Consider the following 22,408-nt stretch of genomic DNA (forward strand, 5'->3'; position numbering starts at 1 on the left):
TGAATAGATCTAATGTAGTCAAACAGTTTGAAATTTTAACAAATGTTTATACACTATCAAAAATGATACATTAATTAAACAGATACTCCTGTTTTATTTCCTTATGTGTTTCCTGTATGGGAGTCTGAAAAGTACAAAACATAAAAGAAAAAGTATAAATAAATCAGAATATATGATTCAGTTTTTTTTCATGCAGTTTTCATCTGTATGAAACGTTGCTTCATCATCCTCGTACTGTAAGTCAGGTTTAATGTAGTTTTTGTATTTTACATGTAAATATTTTCCTCCTGCAGATTTGTAAGTAAACAACGTCGATGATGCTGTTTTATTCCAGAGCAGTTTAAAGAGTTAAAGCGACCGGTAATGTTGCTGATGGACCAATCAGAAGGCTCCAGTCAATGACTCTGGATGCTGAGGCTGTGGTGACCCACGCTTCAGTAACAAACAGGAAACTGTGTTTAAAGGTTACCCTCCACTGAAGCTTTCACCAGCAGGGGTCAGCATTGGCTGCATTACCTGCATGTCCTCAGCAGGCTTCCCTGTTTCCAGCCAGCCAGGAACAGGCTGTTAATGACTCACCTGGTAAATGAAGGCCACACTGACTCGTTTAAACAGGATTCAGATGTGCACTGTGATTGGTCCAAACCTGACCACAGTCATTAGGGTCAGCTATTTATGAAGCTCTAAGAATGGGGTGCGGGCCAAGTATCTGCATGATGGCCATAATCTGAGCTGTTCCAGTTCTCCAAAACACTAAGGAAAGGAGGGTCAGTGCTTCTTGTATTGTTTCCTTTAGCAGAGGAGATGCTGGCTGGACCATCCTTTATGAAAGGGGAGGAGAAGACACCACCCTATAATTCATAGTGACTGAGCATCTCACCCTTTATGACAACGACAATACAGAGCAGAAATGAGCATATAAATGTTCAACATAACAGTATTTTCCATTTCACCCATAACCTTCTGACATATTCAGTTTTTATCAGCAGCTGTTAAAATGACATACTACATTTAAACGTTGCACCAGTGGAAGAAAAACTGCTTTCTGTTGACCTGCTGCTGCGTGTAGAACGTTGTATGAGCTCAACATTATGATCTATAACAACTGATCAGAGTGTGTTTAAGGTTCTGTGTGGTCACTGTTCAACCCATCAGGGGAGAAAAGGAATTATACACAGCAGGTAAACATAAGAAAATAAGACAAGTTTTACTTTACGGACTACTGGACAGATTTACTAAGTGGGGCAAATTATTGTGATGTCACAACTGAAGATGATCTGACAATGTGCTTTAAAGTTTCACACAAGTGTTTCTCTTTGAAAACAGGCAGGATTTTTCAGATTTTGTGCAGTTTGCAATTGTGTGTCAGACTTTTAATTCACATTTGCCATATTTGTGTGACTCATTAAGATATTCTCCTCCTGAAGGTGAAACTCTTACAAACACGTGTGCATAAGGCTAGCCGCAGTTACGAACTCTGAGTCTTTTCACAAAAGGTTTTACAGAAATTCCAGTCACATGACCTCCTGTTTTCATTGTCGTCACCATGACAATTGACTGATTTTTGGATTATTTTCATTACATTATTTCATCATTCACAGCTCTTCTCCCTGAGGATTCTGGCTAAGAAACTGATCTCTGGGTTCAGGCCACGTGGAAGAGTCCTGACTATACTCGGATACTTTTAGTGAGTACTAGTACCATGGTGTTTTACTGCAGGCAGAGGTTCTGCCTCTCTGTTGCTGAGTGTGTCCTGTCCCAGCAGGGGGGGCCCTCGCTGCCTTATCACTGCGAGGGCCCCCTTCTTCCCTGAGTGTAGGCTGGAAGGCAGCTTTAGGTGACCTGATCAGCACTGTCTCAATAAATTGAAGATTATTGGTTAATTGAGACATTTATAGATAAAAAATCAATATGTCCCTCATTTTGGAATATTTTTAAAATATTTATAGCTTTCAGTGGCGAGCACTGAACTGGTGCACTAATAACATTCAATCCACAATAATGTAAAATCCATCTAATATAAAAACAGGTTAATTACGTTTTTACACTGTGTTATAGACAGGGCTAACAGATGCTAACAGAAGCTAATGGATGTTAGTAGCAGCTAGCGTAGCCCAGCAGTGGAACAAACAGCAGTGTTACGGCAGAAAAGTTCAGCATATCCTCAGCAGCTCACCTATAGTTTTTATCAGTGGGATCTGAGCTTAATAACTGAGTCATCGACTCATGTCAGTGCGCCCCAGGGCAGCTGTGGCTACAATGTAGCTTGCCATTGCCAGTGTGTGAATGTGTGTGTGAATGGGTGAATGACTGAATGTAGTGTAAAGCGCTTTGGGGTCCTTAGGGACTAGTAAAGCGCTATACAAATGCAGGCCATTTACCATTTATTTATGTCTGAGTCCTTTCATGAAGTTTTGCAGCCTCCTCCAGAGTAAACAGATACACACTGCCAGCCTTTGCAAGAGGGAAAACTCCGAGCCAGATCTGAACCTGCAACTTTGCAGATGAACAGTAGCCCACATTTTTGAGGAGAACCCAAAATATCTAATTGACACATTTCTGGGTTTTATTCCAGATTTATTGGTAAGTATTGATATTATTCAAATGTGTTTATAATGTATTTTTTAAAAAGTAGTAGAAATATGCCAGTTGTTATGAGGTAAAATCTAGATTCAGTGTCTTTGATCTCTCTTGGCTGATTAAAACATTTTTGTCCTACAGCAGCCACCGTAGCTAGGATTATGCTCTTGATTTGGGAGGGTTAAGAAAACAAAACTCAGCAGACTCCAGCTACTGACATCTGTTAGTGAAAAATTGACACACTGTAACTTCAATAAAAAAATATTGATAATAAAATGTTTCCAGTTATTTTTGTTTTTTATTTCTCTGTATTACCAATATCATAACTATTTCATTAGTTCATATTATCCGATTGTTCAGTCTGACGTCACTAGCCGTGTCTGGGCCTAAACTCTGCTGCAGGTCCATATATCAAATGATTACTCAGCATTACTGAGAGTTGAAACACTGTCTAAAGTCTTTCATCTTTAATAAAATGATCAGCGTTCTGCTCTACCAGGTGTAACAATTGAATTTAACATCCAGGCATCCATGAAAACGGAATTTATGACATTTAACGGAGTTAGAAGTTAGCAGGAAGTTAGCTCGCTAGCTTCTATCTAAATACAATATAGCATGTCCTGACTGCGGGGTTTTGGAAACAAATTCAAACGTACAGCTCTGTTATCACGTCCAAAACCCCGCAGTCAGGACATGCTATATTGTATTTAGATAGAAGCTAGCGAGCTAACTTCCTGCTAACTTCTAACTCCGTTAAATGTCATAAATTCCGTTTTCATGGATGCCTGGATGTTAAATTCAATTGTTACACCTGGTAGAGCAGAACGCTGATCATTTTATTAAAGATGAAAGACTTTAGACAGTGTTTCAACTCTCAGTAATGCTGAGTAATCATTTGATATATGGACCTGCAGCAGAGTTTAGGCCCAGACACGGCTAGTGACGTCAGACTTAACGACCTGATTGGCGTGAAGGAGGCGTGGTCAAGTAGGCAGACTGTCCTGTCAGTCCTCACTCAGGGCACACACCGCCCTCTACTGCGGTCCGTTGCTTTAAAGCTGATCCAGAGTCAGCCGCAGATTAATCTCCGCTAGGAGCTCCCGCAGCCGAACAGGAGTGCAGTTATTCAGACACAGAGTGCAGGCAGGAGCCGGTGAAGCGCCCGGAGCTCTCAGCGCGGACTGTGCCATGTCTCTGTGACCTCGGGATTTTTGAAGCCGCACCTGCAGGTGAGTCTCCTGATCCGCCGCGGAGGGGGGGCGTTGAGGTCCGGGTTAGTCCGGCGGCTCTGAGCCGTGGGTGGTGGTCTGTGAGCGGCTTCGAGCCTCTGACCTTAGTGGAACTGCGGACCGGAGCAGCTGAGCTGCCCTCTGCTCTGTGGCAGCAGCCCTGCGGTCACGGGCTCCCACACCAGATTCCGCCGGAAAGATCACACACAGTGAAGCTGTGACCGCGCGCGCGCACACACATACCCGAGTCCTCTTTACCTGAAGCTCCAGTGTCTCGGCCTCAGTTCGGCTTCACTCAAAAACACAGACAGGGCTCAAGTGAGTGTAAATTAAACTTTTATGGCCGCGCTCTCTGTTGCTGTTGGTGTGTCTCAAAGAGTCTTAGTGGATGGGTGACTGGAGCTAAAGACCAACTTTAATGCCAGTTTATTCCGGATAGAGGTGCTAGGAGCGGGCAGTGTGTGCGCCGGAATGGCTGGAAGCTTCCATTTCAGCTCCCAGCTTCTCATTTACAGCCCACACCTTCATTTATTCTGGCTGGAGTCCAGTTCTTCCTAAATCAACAGAATCTTAAATGGAGTTTGGCACACTGTGTGTTCATAATAGTAAATGAAGGTGAAGGGCAGCTCCTCCCTGCGCTAGGGTGCTCGCTCTCTCCGGAATAAAAACACCTGCCTGCTTTTGATGGCGGATCCGAGCAGTCAGCGGGCAGGTGTGTGAGGCGGCCCAGGCAGCAGGCGACCCTCCCCGGCTATATGCACAGGGCTGCCCGGTGCTCCACTTGTTCGGCTCGGCCTGGAAGCTCTCTGCTCCTCCCGGTGGTACCGGCTAACACCTGGATTCATGTGGTGCACTGAACCTCGTGCCATCACTGCCGAGAGCAGAGCAGCTAGGTGAGTGACCTGACCGGGTCACAGTCACCTGATGTTTATCAGAAAGCTCCTTCCCCCATACACCATAATGAGCCTCTCTGAGGTCACGTCTAGGTCACTGTTACTTCACTGAAGTGGTTCTGACAGAAGGTGTGATCAGACCTGCTTCAGCTGTGTGTAGGGTTGCCAACCGTCCCTTAAAAAACGGAATCGTCCCGTATTTAGAAACAAAAGTACACGTCCCGTATTGAGCTAATAAGGGACGCACTTTGTCCCGTAATACAGTGAGAATCAAAAGTAGTCTATAAATGTTTATGGAATTAACACTTTGTTTGAAAACATAATTCCCAGCCCCTCTCCTGCTTTGTGACCAATGAGCTGACACCACACTTATGACAATTCGAGTATAACAATTCAGATTACCGCTCATCTCATTGGTCGAGGAAAGGTCGCTTACAGAGAAAATACCGGAAGACAACAGATGACCACAACAAGAAACATGGCCAACAGGCAATGGCGTGTCCAGCGGGGTGGCCTGGGGGGGCACAGGCCACCCCCCAAACCAGACTGGCCACCCCAGGTGCCACCCCAAAGGCAAAACAATAAAATTCAATCAAATATCAAATGTCCGATTATGTTTTCACGGTGACGCTCAGATATCCGAGTGTAAGTGAATGCAGCATCGCTTCTGCGCTATGCGCATCACGTTAGCAAAGGTAGGAGAGCCAAGCGCGAAAGATGGCACTGCAGGAAACAATTTTTCGGTGAAAGAAAATGAGGACAGAATAAATGTCCCGGTAAGTAATATCAAGTTTGTTGAGTTTAGTAAACTTCGGTGAAATTAGAATACCAAGGAAAAAAATAACACTTAAAGAATTATTGCAGCTGTGGAATATTTCAGACAGTATGCTACTGAGGGCAGCTAACATAAGAGTTATGCGTTATAAGATATAATCTAAGTCGTAACATTGCTGTATGGAGCTGCAGATTTGGTTGCAGGTTAACATAGCTGGACTGGCCATCGGGCATACCGGGCATATCCCCAGTGACTTATTTTTTATTTTTTTTTGTAATGGCATGAACAATGAGAGGTGGTGGATTGGCCAGATGCAGGTCGATGTGTAAAAATAACTCCGTTGTTTGGTGGTGACTATGACGGGGCTTCCACAGAGGCAACAGGTGGATGAGGGAAGGGGAGGCAGGAGGAGAGACCCGAAGCAGCCACCAGTCCGAGTGTCAGGTGAACTGAACTTCAGGTAAGAAGTTATGACCTGCAGTCTATCTGGGTCAGATATAAACCAAGTTTAGGTGGAGTTTATTTTCATGTTGCTGACTTTTTACTGTCAGTTGCAATAACTCATACTGCGTTCTAGCCAGTTTGACGGAGTTTTTATACAGCTGGGTGGGTGCTATGATGTTACTGATAGTGAACTTTATTTTATTCATAAGGTTAGTAGAGTTGCCAACGGCTCCTTAAAAAAATGGAATGGTCCCTCATTCAGAGAAAATATTACGCGTTTCGTATTGAGCTGAGAAGAGACGCAGTTTGTCCCGGACTTTAGCTAGAATGGAAAAAAAGACACAAAGCTGGATTTATTCTGTCTTTATGCTGCACAGCTGCCTCTTCTTCTCTCATTCTCTCCCCCTCCCTCTCCTGTTGCTACTTCAATCATGAAACTGATCAATGATCAGCTGATCGGCTTTTCTCTCTTGTTTATCGCCCACTTTGCGCCAGAAAGAGGAAACCAGCAGATGTTGCGCTAAACAACAGCAGCACGTTTAAGCTTGATCAGCTGTTGTTAGAATGTATTTAATATTAATTTCCAGTATCAGCTGATGTTTGCTGGAGCCACAGCTGTAAAGCTGCTGGTCATGATGTCTGTTTAGATATGTGGTGAGAGGGAAACATGAAGATGAAACCAGGAGATGTCCTTACTGAACCATCAGAGCTGAACAGGTGATGGAGAAACAGGTTTACCTTTTAGGTGACATGAATGAGTTGAAGGGAAGTTATGAACTGTTTCTGAGAGACAAATAACACCAGGATCCTTTTTTATGTAGCTGACAGCTGGTAACTGTGCAGGGGCGGGTCTAGCAAAGTTTTGCCAGGGGGCCAGGTAGGGCATTAACAGGGAAAGGTGGGCACAAAGAAATACTTTTCTTTCTTATTCTCATTTAAAATACCTAGTTTTTATTAAATAATTATCTAAATCTTACAACCAAAGTTTTTATCTGACGTAAAATGTATAGAAATCATACATATACCAACAAGACTGTACATCACTGTCACAACAGGGTTTGTTTTCAGTCAAAGTCTTTATGGCTTTACTACCTGGTGGGTCGGTCTGTAGTAAAAATGCCCAATTTTTTTGTCCCAGTCCAGCCCTGCAGGTTAATACTGGCAGTGTCACCATGCCAGCTGACTGTATTTCATCATCAGCCAGTGTTGTTCTTTATCAATATTACCAAAGTTTACGATAAGGCAGCATAGAAAGTATTTACTTGCTTTCAGGTTTTATTCAAATGTTAGTCTTTTCAGTTGTTTCCCCACTTTTTTCCTGTTTCAAAATCAAACACCAGTTTGTGAGAAGATTATCTTCTTTTTTTAACAGGCAGATAAAGTTTTGCATTGGCATTGGCTAATTTGTCAATTGTTTGTTACAAATGTTCGTATTTTAATTTTCAAAAATGTTTTTGCCCAAAACATATGTGCACTATATGTCAGTAAAAATACTATGCAAATATTGCTGTCCTTGACTGCTGAGTAAACACTGACAAAGCACTGATTGTATCTCTTGTACTTTATCAACGCAGTATCTAAAAACTTTGCACCGTAGTGGTTAAAATCTCATTCTAATAAGAGTTAAAAGTGCATTTGGTTATTAGGTTTATAGGATTATTGAATTATGGTTAAGGGTTGGTAGAATTTTTTTTTAAAACATTATCTGCCAATTAAATCTGCCACCCTTCTCCAAATCTGTGCCCCTACCTGGCCCCCCCAACAAAAATTTTCTAGACACGCCACTGCCAACAGGGAAACAAACGCCGACACTGCGGTGCAAGTCTCGGATGACAGTACACCTAAAGCTGGGCAAACACTGTGCGATTTTTTTCAGTCGCGTTATTCAGCTCCTGCTCAAACTGCACAATTGACTCGCAGGGGTTAGAAGTTGGTAGGTCACGATGCAGAGTCTCACACTATACCGCCCGATGCTCTGATGCGACCTGAGTGCTCACACTGTGCCTCCATAAAATGAAGGTTATAACAGAAAATCTGTCGCTCGCTCTCTCTGTCTTTCACTCACACAGACACGCACACCACCACCATCAACTTTGCTAAATTGCTAATGAAAAACATGATCAGGCAGCTGTGACTGAGCAGCAGTGTCGATCCAACTATTTTCACGGTTGTTGTGGTCGTGATCATTTTGTGATGCCACATCGAAAAGGCTCGGATGAGCTTTCCAAAGTTCTCCAAGTTGTGCCTCCGTCGCTTGTGTCCAGATCACACGCTGCACTGCCGTGCTGCTCCATCTTTTACACCAACGTTTACGTGTTTGCGCGTGAGCAGTGTGAGCCCCTGTGGTGACACCCTCACGAGCGATTGATGATCGGGAGCTGGTCGTGAGGTGTTAATCACTTCTCGTTACCCCACGTATACTACACGATGCACGATGAAGGCCAAAATCGGTCCGATCACTCAAAAATCGTCTCAAAATGGGCCTAAAACCGCACAGTGTGAGCCCAGCGTTAGAGCAGCAATGTTTGTTCCCCTCAGAGAAAGGGAAGAATGGGGAAAAGGAAAACACCTGGCTGGAAAAAGTTAATATGGGCATGTGCAGTGAATATCAGCGCTATGTGGCCAGAAGTGTGATAATATAATTTATTTTGTGTAATAAACAACTGCAAGGATAGATGATTACAACAAATTGATGACTAATACATAAAAGTAATACATAGATGAATAATGATGATGAGTTAAGATGCGTAATCATGGGAACAAGCGGGTTTACAAACAGGAGCAGCTGATTAGCATTAGAAAAGCTGAAATAATACCTCAACTGAAGCCAATTGTACTAAATGCACTAAATGTGCACTGTTACAAGAATATTTTTCTTTCTATTGTTTTCTATTATTTTAAGTTAAGCAGGACAGAGTGCTTTTAAAGAAAGATTTACTTATATTCTCAAAAGTTAAGCATGACAGGCTTCTGTTTAAGAAAGAGACCTGTTTTATTGTGTTAATGTTGTCATTTTGAGCTAAAAATAAATGGCTAAATGATCATTTGTTTCACATGTGTTCATATCACAAAGAATAGAATATGCATCTACTTAAATCAAATTCAAGTCAAATGGTTAAAAAAATAATTTCACACACAAAAAAAGAGCTAGAAAATTCACCACACTGGGAAGGGTGAAGACAACTGGGTCGCCCGGCCCTGACCACGAGGTGTCCCTTATTTATTTTTCAGGGAGTTGGCAACCCTAGCTGTGTGTGTGTTTACTGCTGGAAGATGGGGTTGTTTTTCCTGCAGGTCAAAGGTCAGCGGGCTCTGAAGCTGAACAGTTGGAGGACCTTTGAGCTGGTTGTGTAATCGAGTGTTTGTATGTGGGCTTCCTGTCAGGCTGCTGCAGGCCACAGCTGGTCTTGGATCAGTGCTCTTCATGGGAACCATCGTCAGCCTGCCATCCTCCTGAGAGCCTCGCAGGATATTTCTGGATGTTTCCATGCCTGTGCTGCTCCACTCCACCTCTGATTGTGTTCAGCTTGGTGGTTGGAGGGTTTTGTCCATGGTGAGCGGGTCTTAACTGTGCTGTACTGTGCACCATAACTGACTCCAGGGTCAGTGGACGTGTTGTCATGAGGGTCTGTGTGTGATGTCAACAGCAGGTACAAATGGAGTGGAAACACGCATTATGATGATATCACTTATAAACTTTTCCCATGAACTCTGAGATCAAAGTGAAAAACGTCTGTCCCATCTTCTGGGCGTCTCCCTGGAGCTCTCCCTGTTTGGCTGTGTTGTGGTTGCTGTGACGACAGTGTGATGTAACCGTACCTGCCAGGTGTTGCTACAGGATTATGGCTTTGAAATGGGAAACTGGGGCCGGTTGGGAGTCGGGTTTCGGACTGAGCCAGCGGTCTGATTTTTAGCAGAACAAAGAGGAGGCAAGGGCGTCGGCACACCTGTTTCACCTGCGACTCACCTGTCTCACCTAACACCAGGTATCACACGCTGTCGTAAGGAGCAAAGACAGGAAGTAAAGGAGCTCAGGACCTCCTGAGGGACTGACTCTTCATTTACTGATCAAACTTCTGATCCAGTCCAGATGACCTGTGAGCAATAACTGATCAATAACTGAAGATCTGTCTGCACTCTGAGCTTCAGGAGAAGCTTTGAGTCTGAATCAGAGGCTCTGTTGATCAGCTGCTGAAGATCAATAAGTAATCGTGACACTGAAGTGTGATGTCATCAGGCAGCAGCTGTGTGAAACAAATAACATTTTATTTTTAAAGCGGGTCAGCACCACAGATGAATCAGGACCCATTATCGCTGCAGGTTAGATTAAACTTTATTGATCTCCATGGGTGCGGTGGGCGTGGCCTGCTGATAAGATGCGTTTCCCTCACAATGAGTCATTTATTCTAAAAGAAAACAAAAATAAACCGCACATTTCCTTAGCGACCAGTTTTGATAACAGTATTGGGTGTTGCATGACTCTTCTGCACAGAGTAAACTGAGAGTTTTAAGCCCACTCGGTGTTTCCACTGCCACCTGTCAGTTGGAAGCCCCGCCCCTTCCCTATCCCCCACCTGTCCGTCATTAGTGATTAGTCAGGCTTAAAGCAGAGGATCCTGGACGCCAACTCGCTGCTGCAGCGAATCCCGGTGCTGCACCAAGCCCTGGATCCTCGCTAATCCACCACATGATGCTTGGAGTCAGAGAAGCTTTATTTGAGCCGTCTGCGGCATCGACCTCACACTCCGCTCACCTGTGGACGACTTGGACAGGTAGGTGCTCGCTTGGTTTGTTACCGAGGCTTTGTGGTCTGAGAAGACGCCGTCTGTGGGTTTGTCTGCTGCAAGGATTCCGCGGTTCAATTTCTGGATTCAGAATAATCCGCTCTCCAAGTTCTAACTCCTCCCTTTCAAAGCTGCTTCCTGTGATTGGCTGTCTCTCACAAACTGGTGGTCTCAGGTCACAACGATCTTAGTTTATCATGAATCACAGCATCTGCAGCCAGATGTTTTGAGTCCCGAGGAGATCTTTGTTAAACCCAAACCTCAGTCAGACAAGTGACTGATACTCCCTCCAATGGAAGCGAAGAGAACTGCTGATGTGAGTGGGCGGGGTTTATCCTAACCTGAACAGAATTTAGGACCAATAAACAGGGACTGAATGTCTGTGAATGATCCACGTGGCACAAAACATTGTATCAGAGCTCCTGAGGAGACAACAGGAAGTTGCTTTTATGCTGCGATTTTTGGATCCGCTGCAGTCGTCACTCTGAGGCTGCAGTTTGGCAGTTTGAGCCGGTTCAGCTCACGGTGCCAAAGGTTTCCTGTCTGTCCTCAGGGTGTAAATCAAGGGTGCCCAGTCCCGGTCCTCGAGAGCTACCGTCCTGCAGCTTTTAGATGCATCCTTGTTCCCACACACCCGAATCAAATGAATGGCTTGTTATCAGGCCTTTGCCAAACACGATGGCATGCTGAAGAGGTAATCAAACCATTTGATTCATTCAGCTGGCGTGGACGCCTCTTTATTCTTTTCCGCTTTTGTCTCAAATACCTGCTGACGAGGTGGATTGACCAATCAGCAGGCCCACGGGGCGTGTTTGTGTTTGGCGGCAGGTGTAATCAGAGCTCAGAACTTCTTTGAGATCAGTTCAGTTCTGTGGCTCTGACTGGAGGAAGTTTCTGCTGAAACTGTTTGAAGCGCCCTTCAGTGTGACCTCCATGATGTCAGCAGGTCATGGTTGTGACTGCTGCCGTGCCTGCCACAATCTGTGTCAGTCAATGATGCTCGGTGTGTTTGTAGATGCACTTGTTCACTGAAACTCACTCTCACAGAGACGAGCCACTCTCCACTCACTCTGTGCAGTGTGCTCCTCGGTACTCCCTTGCTGTGAGCCGGTGTAACGAGGCCGCCTGTAATGGGCACCGTGACCCTCTGAGCAGGAATGAAGACTTCAGCACTTTCAGGATTACTCAGGATTATTTTTAGCCTCCTTTACTGCGCCGGCCCTCGCGGACCTGCTCTTGAACAAACTGCAGGTGGAAAGGTGCCTCCAGCTGTGGGTCTGAAAGCGGGTCAGCTGGCGAACACGTGCTGCAGTGTCCAATGTCAGCACCACACGGTCACTGCTGATGAGTATGGATCTTTTCCGGAGGTGATGGAGCTGTGAGCGAATTGGTGTCAGTGACCCGATCACTGAGGCAATTTTTGTTTTACCTTTTTATTTAATAAAGTGTTTCTTCAACATACAGTTCACATTCAAATCTGCAACAATCTTTAAAAACTGATTAAAAATAACACTATAAAATAAAAAAATGAAGAAATAAATGAATGAAATTATGTTTTTAAAGGTACTTGCTAGAAAAAGAAACCAGGGAAATCTAAAGAGACATGATTAAATAAAATTGGAAATGAGACAAAACACTGCAAATAATTGAAGTTACAAGAAAGTCATGAAAACTGATTTAAAAAAAAAAAAATACACCACCTAAGAAAAATTCTCACAAATGTAAATAAAATAATAAAGAAAAGAGTTAAAGAAGTCAAAATAATTTACAGAAAAATATAAAACTAGAGAACATGAAAATAAACGTGTCATAAAAGATTTGAAAGTGAACTTTGAGGCATCAAACTGTTCCTCCTGCTGAAGCTGCAGAACACGCTCAGTATTTGGGTTACAGACCAATCGGAGGACGTTAATCAATGTCTCCTCACTGTGAAGCCAGTCACATGACTCATGACCGCCATCTGAGATCAGGGACTGGAAAACTGAAAATTGGAGGGGCACGGTGATGAAGTTGTGATTGAGCGGATGAGACATGGCGGCGATGGCTCTCCTGTGTCAGCTGATGGTTTGTGAGGCAGCGGCAGACACCAGAAGCAGTTTCCATGGTAACAGAGCTGTTTCACAAGCAGTTTAATATCTGAGAGATGAGCAGAGTTCGTTCACCATCTGCACTGAGAAACATCAGTGAGGAAATGGGAAAAACTCTGAGATTTAAACTAAAAGGAGGAGTTGTAGAAAATGTCTTCTCTCTGAAACATGGATGCAGTGTGAGCGGAGCACTGGATTGAGGGTGTGTGTTCTTCTCCACCTTCACTTGTATTAGAGTTTGATCCTGAATTTGTTTCAGTGGAACGCTGTGAGGTGGATGTTTGTTGTCGGAGTAAAGATGGAGGGAAGCCGACGGTGCTGCGGTGACCTTCTGAACCCTGACATCAGTGTCATCTCTTTTATGTGGGTGGAGTCTCACGGTTCTTGCTTCATGTCAGACCTTTCCAGGTCTAGAGGCCCAGAGCGTGTGGCGGCTCGAGCAGGGTGTTTTTCCAGTGTCGGCGTGGAAACGCCTCCCAGATCAAACACACAGTTAATGAGTGACCGACAAGGACGTTCTTATCAGCCTGGTGACTCCCCGCTTCATCTCTTTTCTTTAACATGTCACTCTCCTCTCCTCCCGCCGCTCACCTCAACACATTTATTATTCACAGCTGGAGTTCCTTTGAAAGCCGACCTGTCCTCACATCCATATTTTTGTGACATCACAGCGTCCTATATTCATAATGTACACTCATAATAAACATGGCATTTTATTTTTTGTAGCCTGATACGACTGTGGGTAACTGAGGGGGCTTTTAGGTGTGACTCACAGCGAGAATCAAAGTGAACTTTTTCTTTTCCTGACACAAACCAGTAGTGCTGGGCGATATGGAAAAAATATTTATCACGATATGAATTATTTTATATCACGATATACCACAATATTGCCACGTTTCCAGTTATTCTCTGAAAAGTTTCTTTTCTCCAACTTTATTTTGAAGAGACATTTAACGGAACTGTCACAAAAATGACAAACATACATTTTAGTGCAGCAATATAAATGTATCAAATGAAAACAGCTGTGGCCTTCACTTTTAATTTTTTTGTTTTGTTTTGTTTTTCAAAAATTATAACCAAATGCCAGATTCGGTAAAAGTGCTTCTTCTTGAGCTGCCTGTGTAGCCGTCCTGTTGCATGTCCGGGCATGAAACTGCAACCTGTCGCGCATCCATCGTTTTGAGTTACTGTAAAGCATGTTGCAAATCTGGGTGCACGTAAAGCAGCACCATGTCGCAAAACAACAAGACGGAGTTTCTTTGTGAAAAACCTTCCCTTTTTTTTTTTTTTTTTTTTTTTTTTTTTTTTTTTAAATTTACGCAAGAGAAAATAGAGTATGTATAGTGAGAAGACAACGCTGATATATTTGCCCCAGGCTATTTAATTATATATTTTATGTAATAAATTATAAAATTAGGTTAGAAACGACAGAAGACAAACGGCACGATAGCCATTTTTCTATCGTTCACACGATATATATCGTCATATCGCCCAGCACTACAAACCAGTTTAAATCTGTGTGCTTTTACTTTGAAATCCACATGGCATTTAAAGGATTAAAGTGTGTGTCACAGGATCGGTAAGGAGCTTTAACTCTACACACACCTAATCCCCACCTTCCTCCTGCTGAGTGAAGGATACCGGGAAACGTTCAGGAAACTCTATTTAAACAATCATGCTGTAAACGCCTCGTTATCGTAAAGCTTGCTGACCTCACAGCGCCATTGATGCCCCGCCTAAGATAAGTGAGAAAAGAAGAAGTGGCTCTCGCCGTGGTGACCGCATCTCCTCCCAGAGCAAATAGAGATGACAAAACTGAGCCTAACCAGCGTGATCTTTGACCCCTTCAGCTTCCTGGGGTGTCAGGAGGAGGTGGTGGAAAATTAACTTCATATCCATCAGAGTGGGCGGGGCTTTGTGGGAGTAATGATGAGGATTTAAAGCCACTGGGGCTGCACAGGTGGGTGGACGTGCTCAGGTGAGCAAGTTAAAGTCAGGATGACAAATTTGGAATCAGTGTAGAATCAAGCCAGATGCTGATGGTGGAGTAAAACGTAAATGATCATTCAAATTTCGAAACACTCAAACGATCCTGCAGTAGCGTCACCGCCCACCAGAGACATCACAGCCTTCAGACATGAACATTTAGAGCTGAACTGGATTTTCAAAAAAATTTATTTTCTGAACGTCATTAATCAGTGGCGGTGTTCCTGCGTTTGGATTGTATTGGTTTAGTGGAGAAGCACACAGCGGATTATGTGGTTGGTTCTTCTTCATTGCTTTCTGTATCTGCTGTCTTTGTACCTTTTGAAAACATTGACGTATATTGGGCTTATTTGGGGTTGTGATGGCTTCCTGTCACGCTGGAGGCAGGGTCTCGATGAGGTCACAGATCCGGCCTTGGCCCTAGTCTCAGTTGGTTTGGGTTGTAATGCCTGTACCTTGACTCTTCCTCACCTTTGTGTCCTCATGTTTCTGCTGCTGTCACCCGCGAGGGCTCATGATCGGAGGAGCTAACCAGCCAGTGTATTTTGAGATGGTGTTTTGGTATTTTCACTCTGCTGTCGTTACATCACTTCCTGCTGTGGACTCATCTCTCCCTGATTGCGGTCTCACAGGTTTTCCTCCTCTGCAGCACAAACAGTATGGCTGCAGCCTGGTTACCATGGCTATGAGTCCCAGCTGAATGGCGCTGTGGGAAAAGTAATCACGCGTGGCTGCACTGTACATACTGTGTCATTAACTACCATAAATATGCTCGGGCCCCCTTTGTGTGCCACGCAGTTTTAATTTCCCTGCCGCTCCGTGGGGAACGCCCAACGAGCCATTAATGAGATGAACTCTCTGAGGGCGACTCGCCACTCAGCACTCAGAAACATCCAGATTAAACCCTCGCGTTTCAGCAGCCATCCTGGATGCTCTGGCAGTACTCGCAGCAGCCATGTTGGCGGTCAGGTGGTTGCTCTGTCATCGTAGCGTCCATACCTTACAGGTTGAACCACTGCTGCCTCTGCTGGATGTCAGAGGAACGGCAGCGTGGCAGCTTCATTTTCAGCTTCATTTTCAGCTTTTAGGAGTTATAGAGTTTTAGGGGACCCACAGGCCTCTGAAGAGCTGCTGTTTGGCCTTTTTTGTGCCGTTTCCACTAATTTAGTTTTAGTAAAATGATGAGTTTTGACGCCTCAGCATATATCAATAAAATTGTGGTTTTACGGCACCAGTGCATTCCAGTAGTTTCAGGAGGTATGAGCTTTGTGCAGATGTTTGGTCACAGCAGATAAATGTATTACATTTACCCGGAGCTAGCCTTTGACCCAGCAGTGTGGTCATGTGACTCATGGTGCGTCTGCGTCTCTTCCAGCTGATGGTCCACCGTGAAGCAGCATGAACGGATACGAATCTCCAGCTCTCGCCTCGGGCGTCTTCGGCTCCTACAGCTCGCCCATCAAGTGAGTTTCCCAGCAGCCTTTTCTGCTATTGGCCATGTTAGCCACGTTAGCTCACATGGTCACTTTTTGAATGTGAAACACTGTTAATAATGCTTACTCTGATATGAGGCATAACCTGTGCTGTTTCTGTGACACTGATTGTTTCTGAAATAAGAGAATCTCTTCAGGTTTTTAAAGTTTTATTTTAATACTGAGCTTTTACTGGACTCTGGTAAATTTCGTTCATCAATTCTTTAAGTAAATAACTGAGGTTAATGTATAAAACATTTTATTTTGAACAGTTTCAATTTTCGTTGTGTGTATATTTTGTGGCTATTTTTAAAATAGTTTAAACAATTTGGTAAGTATTAGTTTTAAATATTCAACAGATTTCAAAATAAGATTACAAAACTACAACTTTTCTTTTTAAAAATACCATAAAATACAACCATAAATTTGTGATGTAAATGAACTGAGTAAATTTAAGTTTAACTGCAGATTAATTGTAACGACTGAAATCTTTCATTAGTAAGTCTTGTATTATGAATTATTATAAAATAGTAATTATTATTTAAAACATACTTTTGTATAGTCTTTGGTAAAGCTTAAAAAATATTTACAATTTCAATTTTAAATGTATTTGAAGTGTGCATGACAATGTTCAGTTTTGTTAATAATTCCAGTTATTACTGAGTAGTGCCCATTAAACAATTTTAATGGTTAAGTCAGAACTTTTGTTGTTTGTTTGTAAAATGACAGTTTTTGGAGGATTTTTGTGGCCAACTGAAAGCGTCTCTGAGTTTCTTATCCGTGCTGACGCTTCTCGTCTCGCAGCAGTAGAAGTTAAATATTACTGCAGCTCAGCTTCTCTCTGAGAAAACCTCAGATTAAAAATTAATGAAAACTCAAACCGGACACGCTTCAGGAGCTTTACTGGTCTCTGTTACGTCTATACCGAGGCATCTGCTTCTGTGACGGTGTTATTAAGAAATAAACTGAGATGTGGACAGGAAGCAGCTGTCTGACCTCTGGAGGAGCAGAGACCGGATCTCATGGTTTCTGGTTCTGAAGCAGGACCGTTCTGTTTTTCCTGGTTCGTGTGTTTATTCACTGTCCCCAGCCCTAAAAACATCAGCGTGTCCCTGCCCACATAAGAGGATAATCTGGGATAGACCAGCTAATTTCTCTGGCTTGGAGTCATATATGGAGACTGGATATTGATCTGAAATCAATGATTATTGATTTTATTTATTTATAAAGTCAATAATCATTTAAAGAGGGTCTCGCGTATAACTTCATAAGAATAACTTCCTGTGAGTTCCTGGCACAGATTCATTTGTGTGGCAATCATCAGCGGTGTGTCACATGACCAGCTGCTGTGCTGCGCTTCCTGTAAGGTGTCAGGTTTTGTGCCGGCGTGGCTCTGATGTAGTCTGTAATCGCGCTCATTCATTATAAACGTCTTCATGTGGCGAATTAAAGTGTGAACGTGCAAAAGTATCGAGTGACACAGGCGGGATGCCGGTTTGAGATCAGCACAGGAGGGGAGGCAGGAAGTGACATCATAAATAAAACTGTAACAGAAGCCAAACTCGGACACCTCAGAGATGAAGTGAAATAAAATCAAACACTCACGCAGTATCCCTGTCAGGTAAAATCACCTGGCGTCCAATCAGAAGCTGCTGTTGGTTGCATCATCAGCTGATCTCAGATCTGACCTTTGACTTCCTAACTCTGTTCTGCTTTCTGTCCCAGCGGCCATGATGCTCCATCTCCAGAGCCTGCAACGCACAAAGCCAAGACCAGTGCCAAAGCTCTTTACGGTGAGGACCCTCCTTCCTCCCTTCTCCCTCCTCCTCCTGGGAAATGGTGAGGCTGTCCTGGATCATTCTGGACCTCATTTATAATAAAGCTTGGTTCAGAGATGACATCCGTGATCGGGGTGGTACAATGGGTAGCTGACTGTAAGGTGTCTGCAGGTGGGAATGTTACCTGTGAGAGGAGCTGATGTTAGAAATGGTTTAAGGTCATGACGTCAGTGAGGACTAAACAACATGCACAGATTTCTCTGAACACCACATGCTGTAGTCTTCATTACTTCAGATTTAGGTGCTTTTATTCTTGAAACAAACTGAGACTTGGAGTTGAGTTTGAGACTCCAGGTGAGTTAGGTGAACTGAACCTGAGCAGGTTCCGTTCACCTGTGAATCTTTGTTTGATTTATTGGGTTTCAGAGAAATTAGACATGATCCATGACCTCATTATCTGCTTTATCTTTGTTCACAGGATCTGACGAAATCTATTTTCTTCGTTCGTCTGCCAAACACAAAAAGAAAAGTCACAGTGAGACGTGTGTGTGTGTGTGTGTGTGTGTGTGTGTGTGTGTGTGTGTGTGTGTGTGTGTGTGTGTGCCACGTTTACATATCTTTGTGAGGACCAAAACTTGGAATTTTACTATTTTTGGGGGGGCCAACAGTCCGTTATGGCAACAAAAGGCTGTCCCCATGAGATTGAAGGCATTTTGAGACTCAAAATGTGGTTTTAGTGTGAAAGTTACAGTTAGGCTATGGTTAGGATTAGGCATTCATTTTTGATGGTTAGGGTAAGTCAATTAGATGTTCCCACCAAGATATGAAAGTGTGTGTGTGTGTGTGTCGTGTTTTGCCTCGTTTGGGCGTTACGTGTTTGCAGAGTCGATGTTTCTTGTGAAGCATCGATTATCTTCAGACAGAGGTTTGAAGTCCAAACTCGGGGGTACGACTCGTGTTGTCAAACATCTGTAATGGGACAGATGTTTGATTCGTGTGAGCTAGCCCTCAGGTCTTACTGTGAACACGTGTGCAGTAGCTCCTGGTCTCTATCTCCTATGATCTCCGTCACAGTGAACTTTACCTCAGTGAACATGTGACTGAAGTTCAGACCTCCAGCTTTAGACTCTTCAGCCATTGACTGAGGCCTCCTCAGTTCATCAGCAGGAAATCAAATTTTATGCTCACATTGACATTTACCACAGCTGTCCAGCGGGCCTACTGTTGATATAAACTTCAGTTGGAGGCGCTGAGTTAAGGCTGAGTGTGAGGTAAATGTGATGTGATCAGGAGCTGCAGGATTATGGAGCTGCTGTGTGTGTGAATGTTCTCACTGCAGGAACGATTCCTGCTGAAACTTTCTGCCGTGTCTGAGGCAGAAGGAAGATCTGCAGTGTCCAGAGACTCCAACCAGGATTTGGACGGCTGAGGGTTAACCTCGTCAGAGGCTCAGTGTTTCCTCTGAGACATGTTTTCAGTGATGTAGGATCTGGTTACTCTGGCTGCTCGGGTCATTCGTGGGATAAAAGTCGGCTGCTGTTCTCCAAACTTTTGAACTTTCAGCTCTGCTCAGGATTTCATTGCCAGGTTTATTTTGCTAATTCGCTCTGATCCCTGTCAGTCGCCCAGGGGCTGTTTGGAGTTGCTGCCCATGTCCGAGGAGGCTTCAGGTCACCAAAGAGACGTCAGCACTGTGTTTGATCATGTAACCAAGATTAAACAACGGTTTTGATCACATAGGTCACTTTAACATTTCCTGGGACCAATGACGGAATGGCGTCCCTCACAGTCTCAACAAACCCAGTTAGCCCCGCCCTCTAACCTGCAGGAAGTCCAAAACGCGCAAACACACAGCTGGACTTTAAGGCAAAACTTTCATGTGATCCCTCCTCCGTGTGTGAACAGGAAATTTATTCAAGTGAAGAAGAAGCTCCAGCCTGAGCTCAGGTCGTTCCTCTGTGATGAGAGCTGAAGGATTCAATGCTGTTTTTGTTTTCACACAAATAAAAGCCAAACGTCCTGGCGCTTGGTGGAGAGGAGCATCATGGGTAATCTGTGAAACCATTACCTGTTGGTGCACATGTGAATGAGTTTGTTTAAAAACTGAAACGACACATGGACTCTAGCAAGGACGTCGCTGTTGGCTGTTGTTCTGCTGCTTTGCCGCTGATTTGTGAGCAGCTGTGTGCCGGTCCTGCTGCCAGGTGGAGATAATGGTGACGATGCAGATTTGGCTCTTATCTGCGGCTCTCAGCGGCCTCTTTGTTCCCATCACAGCTGATAACATCTGTCACCTCCTTCCGGAGGGGCTCTGAAGCAGCTGAATTACTGACGTCCTCCTGCAAACACCACCTTTAATCCATCACATGTCCAGGTTCACTCTTCTTCTCTGCTTAATTCAGAGCATCGTCATGTGTGTTGCTTTAGTGTCACTTATAGGTCATTGGAGCAGCATAAAACCATCTTCTCATTACAGTTTCCTCAAGCCTTCTCTGAGTCCATAAAATCAAAGCTGAATGCTAATTTCCAGCTTCAGTCATGAAATATGAACACAGTCAGGTTCCCAGGGGGACTTTAGGGAGACATAAACATGATATTCACAGTCCAGAATAAGAGTTTTTCTCTGTTCTTTTTAACAGAACAAAGGAAACATTACACCAAAACCAGCATCAACAGCCTGACAGACACATCGCAGTATCATGTGGAGGTTGGTGCTCACGCCTGCTCCTCTTGCCTTGCATTTTATCAAACCAAACGTGTTCAAATTTAAGGTTTTCACATACAAAGTGACCAAAAATCACCACTTAAATTATAAAAAACATAAGCTGTTTTGTTTGTGACTGTGATCGCTTGAAGCTCCTGTTGTCCTGCTGATGTTCAGTTTCCTGCCGTTACTCTAAATCTGTCTGTTCAGCACCTGACCACGTTTGTGCTGGACCGCAAAGACGGGATGATCACGGTGGATGACGGCATCAGACGCCTCCGTCTGCTCGATGCTAAAGGGAAAGTGTGGACACAGGAGATGCTGCTGCAGGTGGAGGAGAAGATGGTGAGCCTCATCGACTTAGGAACAAAGGTGAGGCTAAAAACAAGGATTTATTTTTGGTTTTGTTTTTTGTGGGGGGGGTTGTTTGTTTGTTTGTTTGTTTTAATTACAAAAGGCAAAAAAAGAACACTGATTCTCAGTGTGTCCTCAGCTTTAAGCTCAGTGTGACCCACTCCGACTTTGACTTGTGGGTTTTTCTCCTTCAGAACGAGCTGGAGAACTTCCAGATTGGCTCGATCCAGCACTGCCAGGCCGTGATGAACGCCTGCAGCTACGACTCCATCCTGGCTCTGATCTGCAAAGAGCCGGGTCAGGTCAAACCCGACCTCCACCTGTTCCAGTGTGACGAAATCAAAGTAAACAGCCTCTGATTGGGCAAGACACTAAGCTAGCCCTGAGGGCCAAAAGTCCTAAAACACTTTAAAGTTGACTTTACTGTGTGATGAAGGAGTTTGCTGTGAAACCTGTTTGCTGCTAGTAAATGAAAACTTTGATTAAAATTCAGCTTTGATGTAAACGGCAAAGGACCGAGGGCAGAGCCCTGTGGGACTCCAACAATACCGGCCTGTTTGGACAGAGTCAGATGTCACGTTATAAATGTGTTTCATCCTGATGAACAACTTAATGATCTATGTTCTTTCTCTGATAGGCAAATCTGATCCAAGCGGACGTAGAAAGTGCCATGATGGATGCCAAAGGAAGCAAAGTGAAAAAACGGCCGGAGACCCTGAAGTAAGAGCTGAGACACTCTGAGGGTTACTAAGCCCAGTTTCTCATCCTAGAAGCTGATTGGCTGATCTGTCTGTCTGCAGGATGATCCTGAAGAGCGATGGCATTATCCCCCCTCCCCCTTCCGCTCCTGCCCCCCAGCCGCCACCGTCACCTGATCTGGTGGACGTAAAGAGTCGTGCAGCAGCCTGGTCGGCATGGACCAATGAGCAGTACGAGGGTGAGTTATGTCACTTGCTAGAAGCCCCAGTCACCTGCGGTTCAAACCTTCTGGTTGTGAGGGACAGCCAGTCAGAAGAAATTTGGGTTAAAGTGGGAGGAGTTTAAGCGGCTTGTTTCGCAGAGTATTTGGGATTATCTCTGACCAGCTGCTTCAAGCTCACATGGGTTTTGTTTTTGTTTTGTTCTTTTGTTTTCTTTTTGACAGTGAAAGCAACAAATACTGAGTTTTGTTTTGTTTTTTTAATACAAAGGCTGCAGGTAAAGTTTATTCAGATGAATCATTCTGCTTTTTATTTCTTTGAGGATTTACTGTGATGTGACTCTGTGTGGAACTGATATGGGTGATAGGACGTAGTAATAAAAATGTCTGTGTTGGTTTTCAG

At 44.0% G+C, this 22,408-nt stretch overlaps 1 protein-coding gene across 4 annotated transcripts in view; it reads left to right on the forward strand.

Moving 5' to 3' along the window:
- The first annotated feature begins 3,611 nt into the window (after nucleotides 1–3,611).
- eps8a (EGFR pathway substrate 8a, signaling adaptor) overlaps nucleotides 3,612–22,408 on the forward strand; it is a 33,248-nt gene continuing 14,451 nt past the window's right edge. For all 4 annotated transcript variants that reach the window (XM_085435903.1, XM_085435904.1, XM_085435905.1 and 1 more), the window contains exons 1-8: nucleotides 3,612–3,809; nucleotides 16,154–16,241; nucleotides 17,976–18,043; nucleotides 20,668–20,735; nucleotides 20,943–21,104; nucleotides 21,281–21,430; nucleotides 21,724–21,806; nucleotides 21,887–22,023. In XM_085435903.1, the coding sequence (XP_085292029.1) occupies nucleotides 16,177–16,241; nucleotides 17,976–18,043; nucleotides 20,668–20,735; nucleotides 20,943–21,104; nucleotides 21,281–21,430; nucleotides 21,724–21,806; nucleotides 21,887–22,023 (733 nt within the window). In that variant the 5' untranslated portion in view covers nucleotides 3,612–3,809; nucleotides 16,154–16,176. The remainder of the gene's footprint in view (nucleotides 3,810–16,153; nucleotides 16,242–17,975; nucleotides 18,044–20,667; nucleotides 20,736–20,942; nucleotides 21,105–21,280; nucleotides 21,431–21,723; nucleotides 21,807–21,886; nucleotides 22,024–22,408) is intronic.

This window comes from Copadichromis virginalis, linkage group LG17 (assembly GCF_057382275.1).
Source record: "Copadichromis virginalis isolate Kocher_CV1m ecotype Utaka linkage group LG17, C_Virginalis_male_GT1.1, whole genome shotgun sequence".
Taxonomy (NCBI): domain Eukaryota; kingdom Metazoa; phylum Chordata; class Actinopteri; order Cichliformes; family Cichlidae; genus Copadichromis; species Copadichromis virginalis.